The sequence below is a fragment of the Heterodontus francisci genome, chromosome 48, assembly GCF_036365525.1.
Source record: "Heterodontus francisci isolate sHetFra1 chromosome 48, sHetFra1.hap1, whole genome shotgun sequence".
Taxonomy (NCBI): Eukaryota; Metazoa; Chordata; class Chondrichthyes; order Heterodontiformes; family Heterodontidae; genus Heterodontus; species Heterodontus francisci.
Window position 1 is genome coordinate 17,939,465 of NC_090418.1, and position 18,403 is coordinate 17,957,867.

At 45.5% G+C, this 18,403-nt stretch overlaps 1 protein-coding gene across 1 annotated transcript in view; it reads left to right on the forward strand.

The window, feature by feature from the left end:
• Nucleotides 1-15,808, forward strand: part of LOC137357498 (G-protein coupled receptor 15-like) — a 30,621-nt gene extending 14,813 nt beyond the window's left edge. Inside the window, exon 6 of the mRNA XM_068023848.1 lies at nucleotides 14,910-15,808. Coding sequence (XP_067879949.1) covers nucleotides 14,910-15,808 — 899 coding nt within the window. The remainder of the gene's footprint in view (nucleotides 1-14,909) is intronic.
• The last annotated feature ends 2,595 nt before the right edge of the window (nucleotides 15,809-18,403 follow it).

Here is an 18,403-nt window from a genome sequence, read left to right on the forward strand (position 1 = left end):
GGAAGGGTCGAGAACCAAAGGGTGCAGATTTTAGGTGACTGACAAAAGAACCAAAGGCGACATGAGGAAAAACCTGTTTATGCAGTGAATGGTTCGGATCTGAAATGCACTGCCTGAGAGTGCAGTGGAGTCAGATTCAATTGTGGCTTTCGAAAGGGAATTGGATACTTATCTGAACAGAAAAAAGTAACAGGGTGACAGGGCATGGACAGGGGAGTAGCAAGAACTGAACTGCTTTTGCAGAGATTCAACATGGACACAACAAACTGAATAACTTCCTTCTGCGCCTTCTGTTCTGCAACAATCCTGTGTCACTGTGACTCGCCAGGTGCAGATCCCAACTCTATACTCGCCTCTAAGGTACACGCAGTGTTAGTATTCGAGTTGGTGACAGCAGTGTTAGATCAAGTGACAGGGGATATAAGTCAGTGCTGTGCTGATGCTCTGTCTCTCTTTGCCTCCTGGAGCTGCTGTGGCTGGGAATCTGGCAGTCTTTTGGTGTTATTGGGAAGCATAAAATCAGAAGGGGAGCTTTGGGGTGAGGGACTGGGGGTGAGATGGATTGCTGGAGGTCCGTGATCCCACCAATGTAAGCTTCCACATAATTCCAGACTGCAGGATGAGGGTGAGGTGGGAGTTAGGAAGGAGCATAAGCAGGAACATAGCATCATCCTGAATACTCTCCGTGATGCCGGATGCTACGGGCTCTGTCACAGCCAGTCCCATGATTTGGAGAACCATCTCCTCCCTCAGGCACAGGGGATGAAAGTATGCCTGGCCACTGCCAACTCTCTGCTGCTCCCTGTGATTATGAACTAACTTGTCCTGCAAGAGAGAGGGCAGAATGTCAGTGATTGTGTTGTACTGTGCTTGGGTGATGCATCCGCCATAGCTGAATGGCTGGAGTTAAGTCTAGGCAACGAGATATCGGTGTGAGGCCAGCATTAGTGGAAGGTGCGTGGGGGTGAGGTGGAGTATGTCAATGAGCTCATTAAAAATCTTCTGGCAAAGCACCCATGTCCAATGAGGAGAGGTTGGATAAACTCAGATTGTTTTCACCGGAACGACGGAGGTGGAGGGGCGACACCATAGAGGTTTACAAAGTTATGAGTGGCATGGACAGAGTGGATAGTCAGAAGCTTTTTCCCAGGGTAGAAGAGTCAGTTAGTAGTGGACATAGGTATAAGGTGCGAGGGGCAAAGTTTAGAGGGGATGTGCGAGGCGAGTTTTTTTACACAGAGGGTGCTGAGTGCCTGGAACTTGCTGCCGGGGGAGGTGATGGAAGCAGGTACGATAGCAACGTTTAAGAGTCATCTTGACAAATACATGAATAGGATGGGAATAGAGGGATACGGACCCCGGAAGTGGAGAAGGTTTTAGTTTAGACAGGCATCAGGATCGGCGCAGTCTTGGAGGGCCGAATGGCCTGTTCCTGTGCTGTACTGTTCTTTGTTCTTTGTTCCTCAGAGTCAGACTTCTTTCATTGACCTCCCTGGTCACCTACGACCATTCCCCTCGGAGCGTGCTCCTTGAGGGTCTCTGTGCCCTCCCCATCACCACACTGATGGAAACATGACCTCTCATCCCCTGTTAACCTCCATGACTAAGGTCTCCAGTGCCACATGTGGAGCCCTTTCCCTGCACTAGTGTTTTATTTGCCTTGCCTCCAATTGCAGCATTCACTGTTGGCATCTTCATCGTGAGCAACAGCAGAATCCTATGCTTCAGTGCAGCTTCCCTTTAAGAGGGACTGACTGCCTTGAAGAGTTGGGTGCCGACTGAAACACATGCCAGCCTCTCAAGCAGCTAGGCTCCCTGCTGATAATCCAGAAAGACAGCAGAGTGGGTGACCCTTGGCTGCATATAGAATTCATGGAAATGAGGAAGTAGTATGGAGTTTGTGTGCTGCCTGCCTTAACGGGAACAAGCATGAGCAGATCACAAATTGCAACTCCTATGCCCAAAAAGCAGCACAAACCTATCTTTCACACTGTCTCTTTTCCTCTCTCTCACACTCTCTGTCTCTTGCTCATACAATCAGAGATTGGTTCTTCACAGAAGGAGGCTATTCGGCCCAGCGTGTTAGTGCTGTCTTTTTGAAAGAGCTATCTAATTAGGGTGTAAGGGTCACACAGAGAGGAGACTTCACCTGAGTGAGACGCAGTCAGAGCGTGGAGGTGGGAATTCGGCGCAGAAGGGGAAAGAGTTGCTACTTTTTCCAGCCTCCAGTAGCTGTACAAGACACAAGTTGCTGCCCAGAAATAGAGGGTAACCTAGAAACAGCGATGACTGTTTAAACAAAGGTGTTGAGTCTGTGGGTTCAAGAGCACTCCAAAGAAAATGGATGTGTGACATACAGCAAACAAGGCAAGTGATTGGTCGGTGGACATTTTCTCTTTGTCTCACATCTAAACTGAGGAATTTTAATTGTGGTTAGTATAATATTAATTAAAATAAAAGAATAAGAATCTTCTGAAACTCAGGTAATTTATTGGTAAGTTTTTGATTGTAGTAGTAAGGTTTACTGGCAGTTGTAAAGCTTATTAGTGGTTGTGGGATTTATTAATTGAAAATTAACTAAGACAAATAAATAATTTAACACATAATCAAGATAACGGGGATGGTGATGTGTTGCTGCTGTAGTCTGTGCGAACTGGTGGACACCAGTGTGATCCATGGCAAATACATCTGTAGTAAGTGTGGCTCAAAGAGCTTTGGTTCAGAGTCAGTGAGCTGGAAATTGATCTCTAGACACTGCGATGCATCAGAGGGACAGAAAGTTACCTGGACACTTCCATTAGGATAGGGTCTTCTGGTTTAATCAGTGGGCAGGGACAGGAGGGCGTAACTGCCAGTGAGACAGGTAAGGGGATCGAAAAGATAGAAATGGAGGAGGCTCAGCCCTTGCAATTGTCCAACAGTTTCGAGGTTCTTGCAGCTTGTGTCGATGAGAGCGGGGGCTGCAAGGTGGACGAGCAAACTGAGCATGGCAGCGTGGCACAGGAAGTCATTCAAGCGGTGGGAGTAAATAGGTATGTTGTGGTAGTAGGGGACCTTATAGTCAGTGGGATAGACACAGTTCTCTGTCGCCAACAGCGAGAGACCAGAAAGCTGTGTTGCCTGTCCAGTACCAGGCTCTGCTGTGAGCTGCAGAGGAACTTGCAGTGGGTGGGGGAGAATCCACGTTGTCCACGTGGGTACCAACGAAATGGATAGGATGAGGAAAGAGGTTCTGCAAAGGGAACATGAGCAGCTAGTGGCTAAACCTCAAAGGTAATAATCTCTGGGTTACTACCGGAGCCATGAGCAAATAGGAGTAGGGTAAATAAGATTAGAGAGATGAATGTGTAGCTCAAAGATTGATGTGGGAGAAATGGTAGAGAGGGCTTTAAAATAAATAGTAGGGGGAAGGGAGCATGTGAGGGGAGATACAGTAAATTAAAGGGAAATGACAGGTTAATAGAGCAGGGGAGCAATTTGGGTAATAATAACCAGAATGTGGAAGGAAGGGACAGAGTATACAAATGCAAGCTTGCACTCGTAGATAAAGTCAGAGATTTCAAAAATGGTAAAAAGGACAGAGTTAAAGGCTCTGTACCTGAATGCCTGCAGCATTTGTAACAATATGGATGAATTGTTAGCACAGATAGAAATAAATATGTATGACCTGATAGCCATTACGGATACATGGTTGCAAGGTGACCAAGGATGGGACCTGAATATTGAAGGGTATTTGACATTTTGAAAGACAGGAAGCTAGGAAAATGTGGTGGGGTTGCTCTGTTTATTAAGGATGACATTACCACAGTAGTGAGAGATGACCTTAGCTTGGGTAGAGATAAGAAACAGTAAAGGTAAGAGGTCACCTGTGGGTGTAGTTTATAGGTCCCTAGCAGTTGATATGGGACAAAGTATACAGGATGAAATAAATGGTGCATTTAAGAAAGGTACTGCAATAATCATGGATGACCTTAATCTACGTGTCGATTTGGGGATGAGATTGGCGAAGTTAGCCTGGAAATTTTTTTTATTTTAGGGATACAACACTGGAACAGGCCCTTCAGCCCACTGAGTCTGTGCCACACAACAACCACCTTTTTATACTAACCCTGCAGGAATCTGATATTCCCTACCACCTACCTACACTAACAGGCCCTTCAGCCCACTGAGTTTGTGCCGCCCAACAACCACCCTTTTATACTAACCCTGCAGGAATCCCATATTCCCGACCACCTACCTACACTAGGGGCAATTTACAATGGCCAATTTACCTAGCAACCTGCAAGTCTTTGGCTGTGGGGGGGGGGGGGGGGGGGGGGGAACTGGAGCACCTGGCAAAAACCCACACAGTCACAGGGAGAACTTGCAAACTCCACAAAGGCAGTATCCAGAATCGAACCTGGGTCCCTGGAGCTGTGAGGCTGCGGTGCTAACCACTGCACCACTGTGCTGCCCCACATACATTTAGAGAGTATATTTGGGACAGTACATTCCAGCACAGGCCAGGGAGCAGGCTATTCCATAACTGTTAATCCGCAGACAGAATTAATCAATAACCTGGTAGTAGGGAGCCTCTAGGCAACAGCGATCATAGCATGATAGAATTTCACGTTCAGTTTGAACTGAGAAGTGTGGGTCTAAGAGCAGTGTTTTAAACTTAAATAAAGGTAATTATAAGGGTATGAAGACAGAGTTGGCTAAAGTGAACTGGGAAACTAGGTTCAAAGCTAGAGATGCATTGGTGTATTTAAAACTTACTGAGGAGAACTGGGAAACTAGGTTCAAAGCTAGAGATGCATTGGCAAAGTATTAAGGAGATATTTAATAACTCGCAGCAAAGATTTCTCACAGTGAGAAAGAAAGACTCTTTGAGAAGGAGACTTGATCCATGGCTAAATAAGGAAGTTAAGGAGATTTTCAAATTGAAAGAAACATTGTACAATTCTGTGAAGATTAGTGGTAGGTCAGAAGATGGGACCAATTTTAAGAACCAGCAATGAATATCTAAAATAAAAATATGTGGATGGAGAAATTAGAGTATTAGAAATTCGAGAAAACTAGCTAGTAAAATAAAAAAAGCAAGAGTTTTACAAGTATTTAAAAAGGAAAAGAGTAACTAAAGCGAGTGTTGGTCCTCAAGAGATTGAGTCTGGGGAATTGATAACGAAAAGCAAACAAATGGCGGGGACATTGAACAGGTATTTTTTTTTGTCTGCTTTGACTGTAGAAGACTTAGAAAACTTCCCAAAGTTACTTGGAAGACAAGAGGTAAAGGGCAGGGAGAAAATTAAAACAATCACCATCACCAGGGAAAAGGTACTGGGAAAACTATTAGAATGAAAGGCTGACAAGTCCCCAGGACCAGATGGCCTGTACCCTAGGATCTTAAAATAAGTGGTTGCAGAGATAGTCGAGGCATTGGTTATAATCTTCCATAATTCCTTAGTTTCTGGAAGGGTCCCAGTGAATTGGAAAATAGCATTCAAGAAAGGAGGGAGGCAGAGAGAAGGAAACTATAGGCCAGTTAGCCTAATATCTGCTGTAGGGAAATTGCTGGAACCCATTATTAAAGAGGTTATGGCAGGATGCATAGAAAATCATCATGGGTCAGGCAGAGTCAATATGGTCTGCTACCTCCCCCTCTCTCCCCTCTTTCTCTTTTCTCTCCCCCTTCTCTTTCTGTCTGAGAGTTACAGTCAGCATTAGTGCTTAGCACAGCAGCTTTGTGGTTGGTCATTTTCAAAAAAAAAAATCACATGTCAATTGTCACAGCTGACAGCTACTAGGAGCGGGAGCAGCGATTTCTGAACTCTGGACCGAGTCAGGGTTTTCTGGGAGCTTTTAAAAAAAAAGTCGCAACCCACTGGAAAACCCTGAATGTGTATGAAGTTCGGAAACCGCGGTTCCTGCTCCCAGCACCTGTCAGCTGTGAAACCAACTGGGCTTTAAAAAAAAAAACACACTGGTCTGGACAAACAAGACAACAGAAAATTTCTCATCTCTAAAATACAGCCACGGGCCGGATGGAAACTTTGGCGGGCTGTATCCTGGTCTGTGGGCCGTATGTTGGACAACCCTGGTTCAGAGGGAGCTGTGCTCTTTATCTAATCCCATGCTGTACCTGTCCTTGGAGTGTTTGATGGGAAAGTATAGAGGGAGTTTTACTCTGTATGTAATCCATGCAGTCCCTACCCTGGGAGTGTTTAATTGAACAGTGTAGAAGGGAGCTATATTCTGTATCTAAACTGTGCTATTATCCTGGCAGCAGCCACAATACTTTCAATTTGAAACAGTCTGCTGTTCCCACCATCTTTGATCCTCCATGACAAACTGGAATGTAGCTTCTCTAAGACAAAGGCTACCTCTATACATGGCTCACAACCTCCACCCTGCTGCCAATGAAAATAACACGTGTATAACGAGAGCAACGGAGCCACCAGGAACACCATGGAGCGGACCATCAGCGTGATGAAGCAATGCTCCCAATTCCTGACCCTCTCGGTGGTGGGGGAGGGGGGGGGGCGGGGGCAGCTCTCCAGTACACACTCGAGCAGGTGTCCAGGTTTACCCTTCATATCATTGCCATCATCAGGACACAGGCATTACCACCAGGAATCCGGAGGTCAACATAGGAGGAGGAAGAGGAGGAGCAGGGGAGGGAGGAGGAGGAGTCAGGCAGTCTAGTTGCTGGATGCCTTTGACCCAGACAGGTTGCCGGAGCATGTCTGTGAAAACTCTGGTTCCAAAAAGACAACTTCCCTTTCACACCATGTATTCCCCATTCTCCCCCGTTACATTCATCTGAGGCATCCAATCACAGCCTCTGCTTGGTGACAATCCTGCAATAAAAACCACCAATAAAAACCTTTTCACTAACATCTTTATCCAACAACACATCCAATATGCACACAAAACTGAGCCTTTGGGTCTTCCCTCGGTGGCTGTCTCGTGGGTTCCCTTGACTTGCCGAGTGCTCTGACACAGTGTTACGCCAGTGGCTGCAGGATGGCTCGGGGAAGGCAGTTGACTTTCACGGGGTGGGGGGGGGGGAACTTCAGATGACCTTGCAGGATGCCGTGGAGCAGCTCTGGGCCTTGAAGGCCCGGATTCGGACTGCACCACCTCGACATGGCTGCAGCAGCCTGGGCTGGCTGATGGGCAACAACAAGGACACTGCTGGAGTGGCAGTGAATGGAGAACAAATGCTGTCATCCTGAGAGCGGACAGCAGGTTCGTACTCCATGGAGCCTCTGCCACTCCCACGGGGTGTCACTTCAACAATCCTAGTAATCCGTTGGAGCACAGATTGCGGGACTTCTGAGAAAGCCTGCAAACCTCTTTGAGCACTGAGATCCACAGCCATGACAGCAATCCTGCATGGCAGCATAGATCTCATAACCTCAGTCTGCAGCACTGAGACATTGGGTATCTACTGCCTGTGGTTGATGGTTGTTGGTATGCAATGGTTTATCATGGCTGGGTCTGCTGGTGCCATCACAGAGTTAGCGACTACCTCAAAGTGGAAAGAATGGGCTTTTGGCCCTGCACAATGTGCTCTGCCAAGTTTGAGAAGGACTTCTCCATGCGCCTTGACAGTGACACCAAACTGTCCAGCAGGCAAGTCATATTGGGAACATGTAGATTTCATGGGAATGAGGAGACAACACAAAGTTTGTGCGTCATCTGCCTCAACAGGAGCGGGCACGGGTGGATTGCAATTCGCAATCCCTACATTCAAAAAGCATTGCAAACTTCTCTTTCTCTGGGTCTCTATCTCCCTTTCTCTCTTTCACCCTGTCTCTCTCACTTGCTCTCGTCCTCTCTTCAATCTCTGTCTGTTGCTCACAGAATCAGAGGTTCATGTACCTAGAACACCCTCTCCGTAAATATCACCCGCCTTACCCTTTAATCTAACATTATCAATCGATATTAGGGTATTAAGGTCCCCTGATATCACAACTCTATAGTTCCCGCAGACCTTTGTGATTTCCCTGCAGATTTACTCCTCTCTCTCTCTCTCTCCCTCTCACTATTTGAAGGCCTATAGAATACCCCCAGTAATGTGATCATCACCTGTTTTTGCTTCAAGCTCTAACCAAATAGATTCTGTCTTTTCCCCCTCAAGGACATCCTCCCTTTTCAACACTGCAATGTATTCCCTGATCAGTACATCCACCCCATTGCCCTTCTTTTCTTCCATGACTTTTCTGAACACTTTATATCTTTGAATATTAAACCTCGAGTCCTCACCATTTTGAAGCCATGTTTCCATCATTACATCATATCCCTACAAGGCTATTTGTGCTTGTAGCTCACCAGCCTTATTCACAACAATCTGTGTATTTCCATGCATGTATTTTGAACCTGTCTCTTTATTTCTTGTAATCCTTCTTAGTCAGCTCTTATTGAATATGTACTACCTCCTTCTCCAGGATGATCTAACACTCTCACTCCTTTATGCACCTTATCCTCTTTTCTACTTCCCAATGCTGGTGCCCAACCCCCTTCCAATTTAGTCTAAACCCTCCTCAATCACACTGGTGAATTGATACCAGTCCTGTTGAGGTGCAACCCATCCCTTTTGAATAGGTGCACCCCCCCCACGACAGAACTGCTCCCAATGCCCCAATAATCTGAAACCGTCCTTCTTGTGCCATGCTTCAAGCCATGCATTGATCCTCCCTATCATCCAATTTCTATACTTGCTGCTGCAATGCACTGGGAGTAATCTCCAGATTACTACCTTCGACCTCTTACATTGCCACTTCCCCCCTAACTCCTGAAAATCTGACCATAAGACATCAGAATCTGCCCGTGCTATGTCGTTGGTGCTGACATATGTCACAACTTCTGGCTCACTCCTTTAGTCCTGAGGAATATCCTACACCCCCTCTGTGATGTCCTTTACCCTGGCACCAGGAGGGACTAACAATTATTTTTCTTTTGTTTTCTTCTTTCAAGGGATGTGGGTGTCACTGGCCAGGCCAGCATTTATTGCCCATCCCTAATTTCCCTTGAGAAGGTGGTGGTGAGCTGCCTTCTTGAACCGCTGCAGTCCATGTGTGGTTGGTACACCCACTGTGCTGTTAGGAAGGGGATTTTGACCCAGCGACAGTGAAGGAGCAGCGATATAGTTCCAAGTCAGGATGGTTTGTCACTTGGAGGGGAATTTACAGGTGTTGGTGTTCCCATGCCCTTGTCCTTCTAGGTGGTAGAGGTTGCGGGATTGGAAGGTGGTATCGAAGGAGCCTTAGTGAGTTGCTGCAGTGTATCTTGTACATGGTACACACCGTGTACCTGTACATCCTGCAGAATACCCTGCCCCCTCTCTGTGATGTCCGTTATCTTGGCACTGTGCGTCGCTGGTGAAGGGAGTGAATGTTAGTGGATGGGGTGCCAATCAAGCAGCTGCTTTGTCCTTGATGGTGTTGAGCTTCCTGAGTAATGTTGGAGCTGCATCCGTCCAGGCAAATGAGGAGTATTCCATCACACTCCTGACTTGTGCCTTGTAGATGGTGGACAGGCTTTGGGGAGTCAGGAGGTGAGTTACCTACCACAGGATTCCTAGCCTCCGACCTGCTCTTGTAGCAATGGAATTTATATGGCTACTCCAGTTCAGTTTCTGGTCAATGGTAACCCCCAGGATGTTGATAGTGGGGGATTCAGTGATCGTAATGTCATTGAATGTCAAGGCGGGATGGTTAGATTCTCTCTTGTTGGAAATGGTCGTTACCTGGCACTTGTTTGGCATGAATATTACTTCCCACTCATTAGCCCAAACCTGGATATTGTCCAGTTCTTGCTGCATTTCTACACGGACTGCTTCAGTATCTGAGGAGTCACGAATGGTGCTGCACATTGTGCAATCATCAGCGAACATCCCCATTTCTGACCTTATGACTGAAGGAAAGTCATTGATGAAGCAGCTGAAGATGGTTGGGCCTGGAACACTACCCTGAGGAACTCCTGTAGTGATGTCCTGGGGCTGAGATGATTGACCTCCAACAACCACAACCATCTTCCTTTGCGCTAGGTATGACTCCAGCCAGCAGAGAGTATTCCCCCTGATTCCTATTGACTCTAGTTTTGCTAGGGCTCCTTGATGCCATACTCTGTCAAATGCTGCCTTGATGTCAAAGGCAGTCATTCGGACCTCGCCACTGGAATTCAGCTCTTTTATACATGTTTGAACTAAGGCTGTAATGAGGTCAGGAGCTGAGTGTCCCTGGTGGAACCAAGCTAAGTGTCATTGAGCAGGTTATTGCTGAGCAAATGCAGCTTGATAGCACTGTTGACAACACTTTCCATCACTTTACTGATGATCAAGAGTAGACTATTGGGCTGGTAATTGGCTGGGTTGGTTTTATCTTGCTTTTTGTGTACAGGACATAGCTGGGATAATTTCCATATTGCCGGGTAGATGCCAGTGTTGTAACTGTAATGGAACAGCTTGGCTAGGGGCTTGGCAAGTTCTGGAGCACAGATCTTCAGTACTACTGCCAGAATATTGTCAGGACCCACAGACTTTGCAGTATCTGGTGCCTTCAGTCAGTTCTTGATATCATGTGGAGTGAATCGAATTGGCTGAAGTCTGGCATCTGTGATGCTGGGGACTTCAGGAGGAGGTTGAGATGGATCATCCACTCGGCAGTTCTGGCTGAAGATTGTTGCAAATACCTCAGCCGTTTCTTGACGGTCACAGAAATGCCTGTGAATTTCCTATAACCACTGCTTTTCTACTTTTTGCTATTTTCTGCTGTGCAGTTCCTTACCCATTGGTTCCATGGTCCCTCCTTGAAGGTGTCATCTCTCCCTGCAGTCTCCAATGCTGAGTACATGTACATACCCCAAAGTCACCTGCACCTCCAGCTGCTTGCTAGTCTTCCGGATAGTCAGCCATCTCCTATCCTGAACTCTCACTGCCTGTGGAGTGCTGGAACGTATGATCTAGCAAACCCTCCTCCTTCCTGATGCTCTGTAATGACTCCAGATGCCCTTCAAGCTCGGATATCCTGAGCTTGAACACAGGCAGCTGGAGACACTTCCAACAGACGTGATCCCCAAGAAACGTGAGGGGTCCTGTAGTTCCCACTTGGTGCTGTAATTGAAAGCAACAGGTCTCAGCTAGCAATCCATGATCGGAAAAGAAATCTCGATGGCCTCATTTAGAAATTAGTTCATCATGTGTACAAACCATTAATTTAATTATTGCCTTTCGGGAAGCTCTGTGCCTAATTCTCCAATTACAGATTCTTGTGTATTGCTGTAAATTGTATTGTTGTCGAAGATTTTTGTCTTTCATCAGGAGAATGGCAAGAATAACCAACGTAAGGGAAAAGAACAACAACAATTACAGATTCCCTTACTGTTATACTTGATCTGATTGAAATTAATAATTTCCTGGCTCACAGTTTAAAGAATGCCCTAAGTTTAGAGAGAGTAAAAGAGAAATATTCACCAAGCAAACACTTCGCTGCTGTTCTGTGATGTCACACATTGATGATTTTCTCTTTCTTTTCTAACATGTTCTGCCATCAGCTCTTTAGACCCCGACCCACCTTGCTCTCACCCTCACTGCTGGTCTTGGGCCATCTCTAGCCCCCACTCTTCATCCCACCAACCCCCTCTCGCTGGCCCCCCACCAGTCTCCCTCAGCTCTCACTCTCACTGCTATTCACAAGCCTGCTGTGCTGCCACTCTACATTAGCTGTCAGTCCCACCCTGATCTCACTCTCGCTACTGGTTCCGGGCCTGCTCAGCCACTACTCTTTATTACCCACTGCTTTGACTCTCTGTGCTGTTTTTGGGTCTGCTCTGACTGTGCTCTTTATTTACAGAAGAATTCCATTTCAACCATCAAGTCTGTGATGGCTTTCCATGGAGCTATGCAGTCAGTCCCACTTACCCGCTCGATCCCCGCAGCCCTACATTTCTATTTCTCTCAGGTGGTCACCAACTTCCTCTTGAAGTCATTGATCATCTCCGCTTCCAGCACCCTTGTGGGCAGCGAGTTCCAGGTCATTATAACCCACTGTGTAAAAAAGTGCTTCCTCATATTCCCCCTACATCCTTTGCCCCCAACCTTCAATCTGTGTCCCCTAGTCCTTATACCATTTGTTAATGGGAACAGCTTTTTCTTGCCCAACTTATCTAAGTCTGTCATAATCACATACACTTTCATTAATTCTCCTGTCAATCTCCTTTCTTCTAACGAGAACAAACTCAGCTTTTCTAACCTAACCTTATAACTGACATCCCCCTTCCCTGGAACCATTCTGGTAAATCTCCTTTGTACCCTTTCAACAGCCCTCACATCATTCCTAAAGTGTGGCCACCAGAACGGGACGCTGTGCCCACGTTGGGTCTGACCCAGAGCTTTATAAAAGGTCAGCACAACTTCTCTACTTTAGTACTCTATGCCTCTATTTATGAAGCCAAAGATCCCAAATGCTTTAATAACCACACTCTCAATATCTCCTGCCATGTTCAAAGATCTGTGCACATGCATGTACCCACAGACCCTCCTGTTCCTGTACACTTCTTAGAACTGTGCCATTAAGTATAGATTACCTCTCCCTATTCCTTCTGCCAAAATGCATCACCTCACACTTGTCAGTATTGAATACCATCTGCCACTCTCTGCCTTCTCCACTCGCCTACCTATGTCCTGTTATATGCTATTCATATCATCCTCACTGTTTGCCACAACTCCAAGTAGGGTGTCTTCAGCAAATTTTGGGATTCTACTTTGTATTCCAGGATCCAAGTCATTTATATATAGCAAAAAAGTAAAAAAAAAAAACTGTGGTCCCAGCACTGACTGTTTGGGAACATCACTGTCTACCATCCTCCAGAGTGAAAAGAACCATGTCCTTAAGCCATTTTTTAAAATCCAATAGTCATTTGGTAGTACAGAACTTGAGTATTGCTGAAAATAGAGATATGTTATCGAAGCTTTTCATCTTGCACTCATCAGGACAATCCACAAGAAGATCAATGTAAGGGAAAACAACCATTTTATACTGTATGAGAAGAGAGTGCTAATTGGTTGCAAGTGAACGTTGATTGGTAGAAGCATTGCCATGGAGAATGCACCAGTTTATGGTGACTGCCAGTTCACTACCAAGCTTTGTTTGTAATTTAAACTAGGCAGCTTGACTCTGATAGGTCAAGCCATTGCCCTGAGGAATGAACCAGTGAATGGCTATTACTTATTTTGTTTAGCTGAAATAGGCGTAATGTGTGTACATGTTCTTTCTCTCTGTCTTCACGTGTTGTTTCATCCCAAATATAATCCTCTATTCAGGAAAGGGGGCAACAGAAGCAGTTAGCCTAGCATCTGTCATTGAGAAAATGCTGGAATCCTCAGTAAGGAAGAAGCGGCAGGACATTTAGAAAATCATAACGGAATCAGGCAGAATCAACAGAGTTGTACAACAGGGAAATATTATTTAACAAATTTATTAGAGTTCTTTGAGGATGTAACAAGCAAGGTGGATAAAGGGGAACTAGTAGATGTAGTTTATTTGGATTTCCAAAAAGCATTTGATAAGGTGCCACATAAAAGGTTATTACACAAGATAAAAGCCCTTGCTTTTGGAGGTAATACATTAGAAAGGATAAAGGTTGGCTATTTAACAGGAAACAGAGAGTTGGGATAAAGAGGTCATTTTCAGGTTGACACACTGTAACGGGGACATCAGCTATTTACAATCTCTATAAAGGCCTGGATGAAGGGACAGAGCACATTGAAGCCAAATATGTTGAGGATACAAAGATAGGTAGGAAAGAAAGTTGTAAGGAGAATGCAAAGAGTCTGCAAAGGCATATAGATAGGTTAAGTGAGTAAGCAAAAAATTGGTAGATGGAGTAAAATGTGGGAAAATTTGAGGTTGTCCACTTTGGCAGTAAGACTTGGAAAGCAGAATATAATTTAAAGGGAGAGAAACTGCACAACACTGTGGTGCAGGAGGACCTGGGTTTCCTTGAATCGCAAAAAAGTCAACCTGAAAATGACCTCAGCAAGAATTAGGAAATGCAGCAAGAATTAGGAAAGCAAAAAGAATGTTGCCCTTTATTGCAAGGCGAATGAAGTATAAAAGTAGGGAAATCTTGCTAGAACTGTACAGGACATTGGTGAGACCGCACCTGTGTACAGTTTTTGTCACCGTATTTAAGAAGGGATATACTTGCATTGGAAGCAGTTCGGAGAAGGTTCACTAGGCTGAATTCTGGGATGAAGTGGTTGTCTTATGAGGAAAGGTAGAGCAGGTTGGGCCTATACTCATTAGAGTTTAGAAGAATGAGGAGTGACCTTATTGAAACATATAAGATTCTGAGGGGGCTTGACAGGGTAGGTGTCAAGAGGATATTTGCCTTTTAGGGGAATCTACAACTATGGGGCACAGTTACAAAATAAGGGGTCTCCCATTTAAGACGGGCATGAGGAGGAATTTCTTCTCTCAGCGGGTTGTTAGTGTTTAGAATTATCTTCCACAGAGATCAGAGGAGTCTGGGTCATTGAATGTTATACAGGCTGAGTTATATAGATTTTTAATGGACAAGGGAGTGAAGGGTTATGGGGAGTGGGGGTGGTGTTGCTGACAGGAAAATGGTGTTAAGGCCCCAATCAGATCAGCCGTGATCTTATTAAATGTCGGAACAGGGCTCGAGGGGCCGAATGGCCTACTCCTGCTCTTATTTCCTAGGTTCTTAATTTCGATATATTGGTGGATTTCGTTTCAAGGTAATCCCTGTTTTCAGCAGATAAACCTGTCAAAGGTGCAATCCTTTCAAATCATCGCTGGATACAGTAACATGTTTGAAAATCTCAATAATTTCTCAATCAAATTGGCAACTTTGCTCCCTGCCTGATGTATAATTTTCTTGTTTATCTCCCACCCTCACAGCTAACTTGGTGACGATGGGGATCCTGTCTCAGGGAAAGTGCGGTCTGTCCAAATGTGTCACTCGTTACCTGGTGGCGATGTCAGTGGCGGATCTACTGGTCGTTTTCCTTGACCTGATATTGAGGCATATTCCCATTGTTTATGCGGAACAGTTTATTTTCCTGGAGTCCATCCCCGTGTGTAATATCCATGCTGTCCTGCTTTACGCAGCCACAGACTGTTCTGTCTGGTTCACTGTCACTTTCACCTTTGATCGATTCATGGCCATTTGTTGCCAGAAGCTGAAAAGTAAATATTGCACCGAGAAAACTGCAGCCATTGTTCTGGGAACAGTGACTGTCCTGAGCTGTTTAAAGAACATTTTCTGGTATTTTATGTTTACAGGTCTGTACTGGCTGGCGAACATCCCCTGGTTTTGTGGTGTAACATGGGATGTTCGGTTCTCTCCAGTCTGGGGAACAATCGAGTCCCTCCATCACATTCTAACCCCGTGTGTCGCATTTGTAGTCATTCTGCTACTCAATGTTTTCACCATCAAACACATTTTAGTAAGCAGCAGAGCACGCAGGAGACTCCGGGCTCACAGCAGTGGGGAGAGTCGCAGAGACCCAGAGATGGAGAGCCGAAGGAAATCCATCATTTTACTGTTAGTTATCTCAGCTAATTTCATATTGTTATGGACACTGTTTATGGCGTATTCATTATGGTCCCGAATGTGGGAATTGGGGTATAAGTCTGTATTTCTGCCTGTTTATCTGCTGGAAATGGGCTTCATGCTGCAGCTCCTGAGTTGCAGCACCAATACTGCGATTTATGCTGTGACTCAGACTCAGTTCAGAGAGCAGTTGAAGAATGTGCTGAAATATCCCTTTACTCCAATTGTTAAATTCATTCAATGATGAGAGGAACTGAGTCACTGACATTTCCACATCTTCTCATTTTACATGGCATTTCCAACAGCTGGTGGAGAGCAGTTGCTATGGTGACAAAGTGGGGATAGGGCCTGCCGCTAGCGTGACAGAAGCAGTAGGGTATGATACTATGGTGACAGAGGGAGGGTGGGCATGTTGGTACAGTGGCAGAGTGGGGCCGGGGCCTGTTGTTATAGTGACAGAGCAGTGGCAGGGCAACTTCCCCTTGGTGCCGGGGCAGGGGTGGGGGGGGGTTTGCGGCCCTGTCGCCATGGTGAGAGAGCGGGACGGGGCCTAACACTAAGGCGACAGAGCAGGGGTGTGGCCGGTCACAATAGTGACAGAGTAGTGGTGCTTGTTTCCCATGGCGACAGGGATTTGGGGCAAGGCCGGTTCCCCATGGTGACAAGAGGGGTTGCCTGTTTCCCGTGCTGATGGGGTAGGTGTGGGGTCTGTTCCCCATGGTGACGGGGGTTAGGGGGGTTGAGGTGTGTCCCTCATAGTGATGGGGCATGAGGGAAGGCCCTGTTTCCCCATGGTGATGTAAGAAATGAGGCCTTTAATAACTGATACTTCTCATAATAATATAGAATTCTGATAGAAATAATTCTCTCTCTTACTATGAAAGATTTTATAGTCGACAACCAGGAGAGCATAGGCCTGCTGTCTCTGCCAAGGACATAACTCTAAGACAGGGTATGAAACACGACAATTCTAAAGCTGATAAGGTGGAGCCTTGTACGCTCTCTATACAAGTATCTGGCAGAAATTAACCACAGTGGCACAGTGGTTAGCACCGCAGCCTCACAGCTCCAGCGACTAGGGTTCAATTCTGGGTACTGCCTGTGTGGAGTTTGCAAGTTCTCCCTGTGTCTGCGTGGGTTTTCTCCGGGTGCTCCGGTTTCCTCCCACATGCCAAAGACTTGCAGGTTGATAGGTAAATTGGCCATTATAAATTGCCCCTAGTATAGGTAGGTGGTAGGGAAATAAAGGGACAGGTGGGGATGTGGTGGGAATATGGAATTAGTGTAGGATTAGTATAAATGGGTGGTTGATGGTCAGCACAGACTCAGTGGGCCGAAGGGCCTGTTTCAGTCCTGTATCTCTAAACTAAACTAAACTAAATACCAAGCACGAGATAAGGTCAAAGGTGACTTCGGGGGCAAAATGATGGACAAGGAGTAGCAGATGACCCATGACACCTCGGGTACCTGTCCTATATTCATTGATTAGAAGGGTTCAAACAAGTGATTAACATAGGGTGAACTCCCAGCTCTCAAAAATAAGGCATATCAATAGATGCTCAGAGGAGCAGAGACCATAGCCCCCACCTGGCAGAAGATAGAAAGCTTCCAGACATCTCAGCTAATAGGGCTTTTAAAATCATTGTAATCCTTTATAACCATTTACAATCCTTTCAGATGCATTATGGCCCTTAATAACACTTTATAATACTTTATAGGTCTTTATAAATCTTCATAAAACTTTATAATACTTTATAGGGCTTTATAAGTCTTTATATCGTTTTATAGTCCTTTATGATCATTTCTAACCCTTTGTAACCCTACATAATCCTTTCTAACCCTTCATAATACTTAATATTTTAGACAAACATACAAACAATCGAATTTGGAATGGGACTAAGCTATTACACCCCTCGAGACTGCTCTGCCATTTGATAAGATGATGGCTGATCTCTTTGTAGCCTTGACCCTACTTGCCTGTCTACCTCCCTACTATGTTTCACTCCCTTGTCAATCAAGAATTTATCCAGCACATCCTTTAAAAATATTCAATTACCCTGCCTCCACTGCTCTCTGGGGAAGAGAATTCCACACACTGACGACCCTTAGAGAGAAAACATCTCTCCTCATTCCGTCTTAAATGGAAGACCCCTTATTGGTAAACTGTGTCCCCGAGTTCTAGTCTCTCTAATAAGGGAAAACATCCTCTCCGCAACCACCCTGTTAATTCCCCTTAGGATTTTTCAATAAGATCACATCGCATTCTTCTAAACTCCAATAGATACAGGCCAAAACTGTCCATCCTTTCCTTCATCGCAGGAATCAATCGAGTGAACTGAACTTCTCTGAACTGCTTCTAATGCAATTAAGTCCTTTATTAAATAAGTAGACTAAAACTGTACATAGTACTCCAGATGTGGTCTCTCATGCTCTGTCTCTCTCAATCACTCTCTTTCTCTCTGTCTCATCCCATGTCTATCTCTCTCTCTCATGCTTAGTCTCACTGTCACTCGCCCTCACTTTCTCTCTGTCTCTCTCTTTCTCTCATTCCCTGTTTGTTCATCTTTCACATGCTCTGCCTGTCTCACTCTCTCTCCCCCTTTCTTTGCCTGTCAAGATCTCTCACTCATGCTCCATCTCTCCCTTACTCACTCCCTCTTTCTATCTCTCTTACTCATACAAATATACAAATTAGGAGCAGCAATAGGCCACTTGGCCCCTCAAGCCTGCTCTCCCATTCTAGAAAACCATGGCTGATCTGATTGCAACTCAACTCCACATTCCCACCTACCCTAATAATCTTTCGCCCCCTTGCTTATCAAGAATCTATCTACCTCTG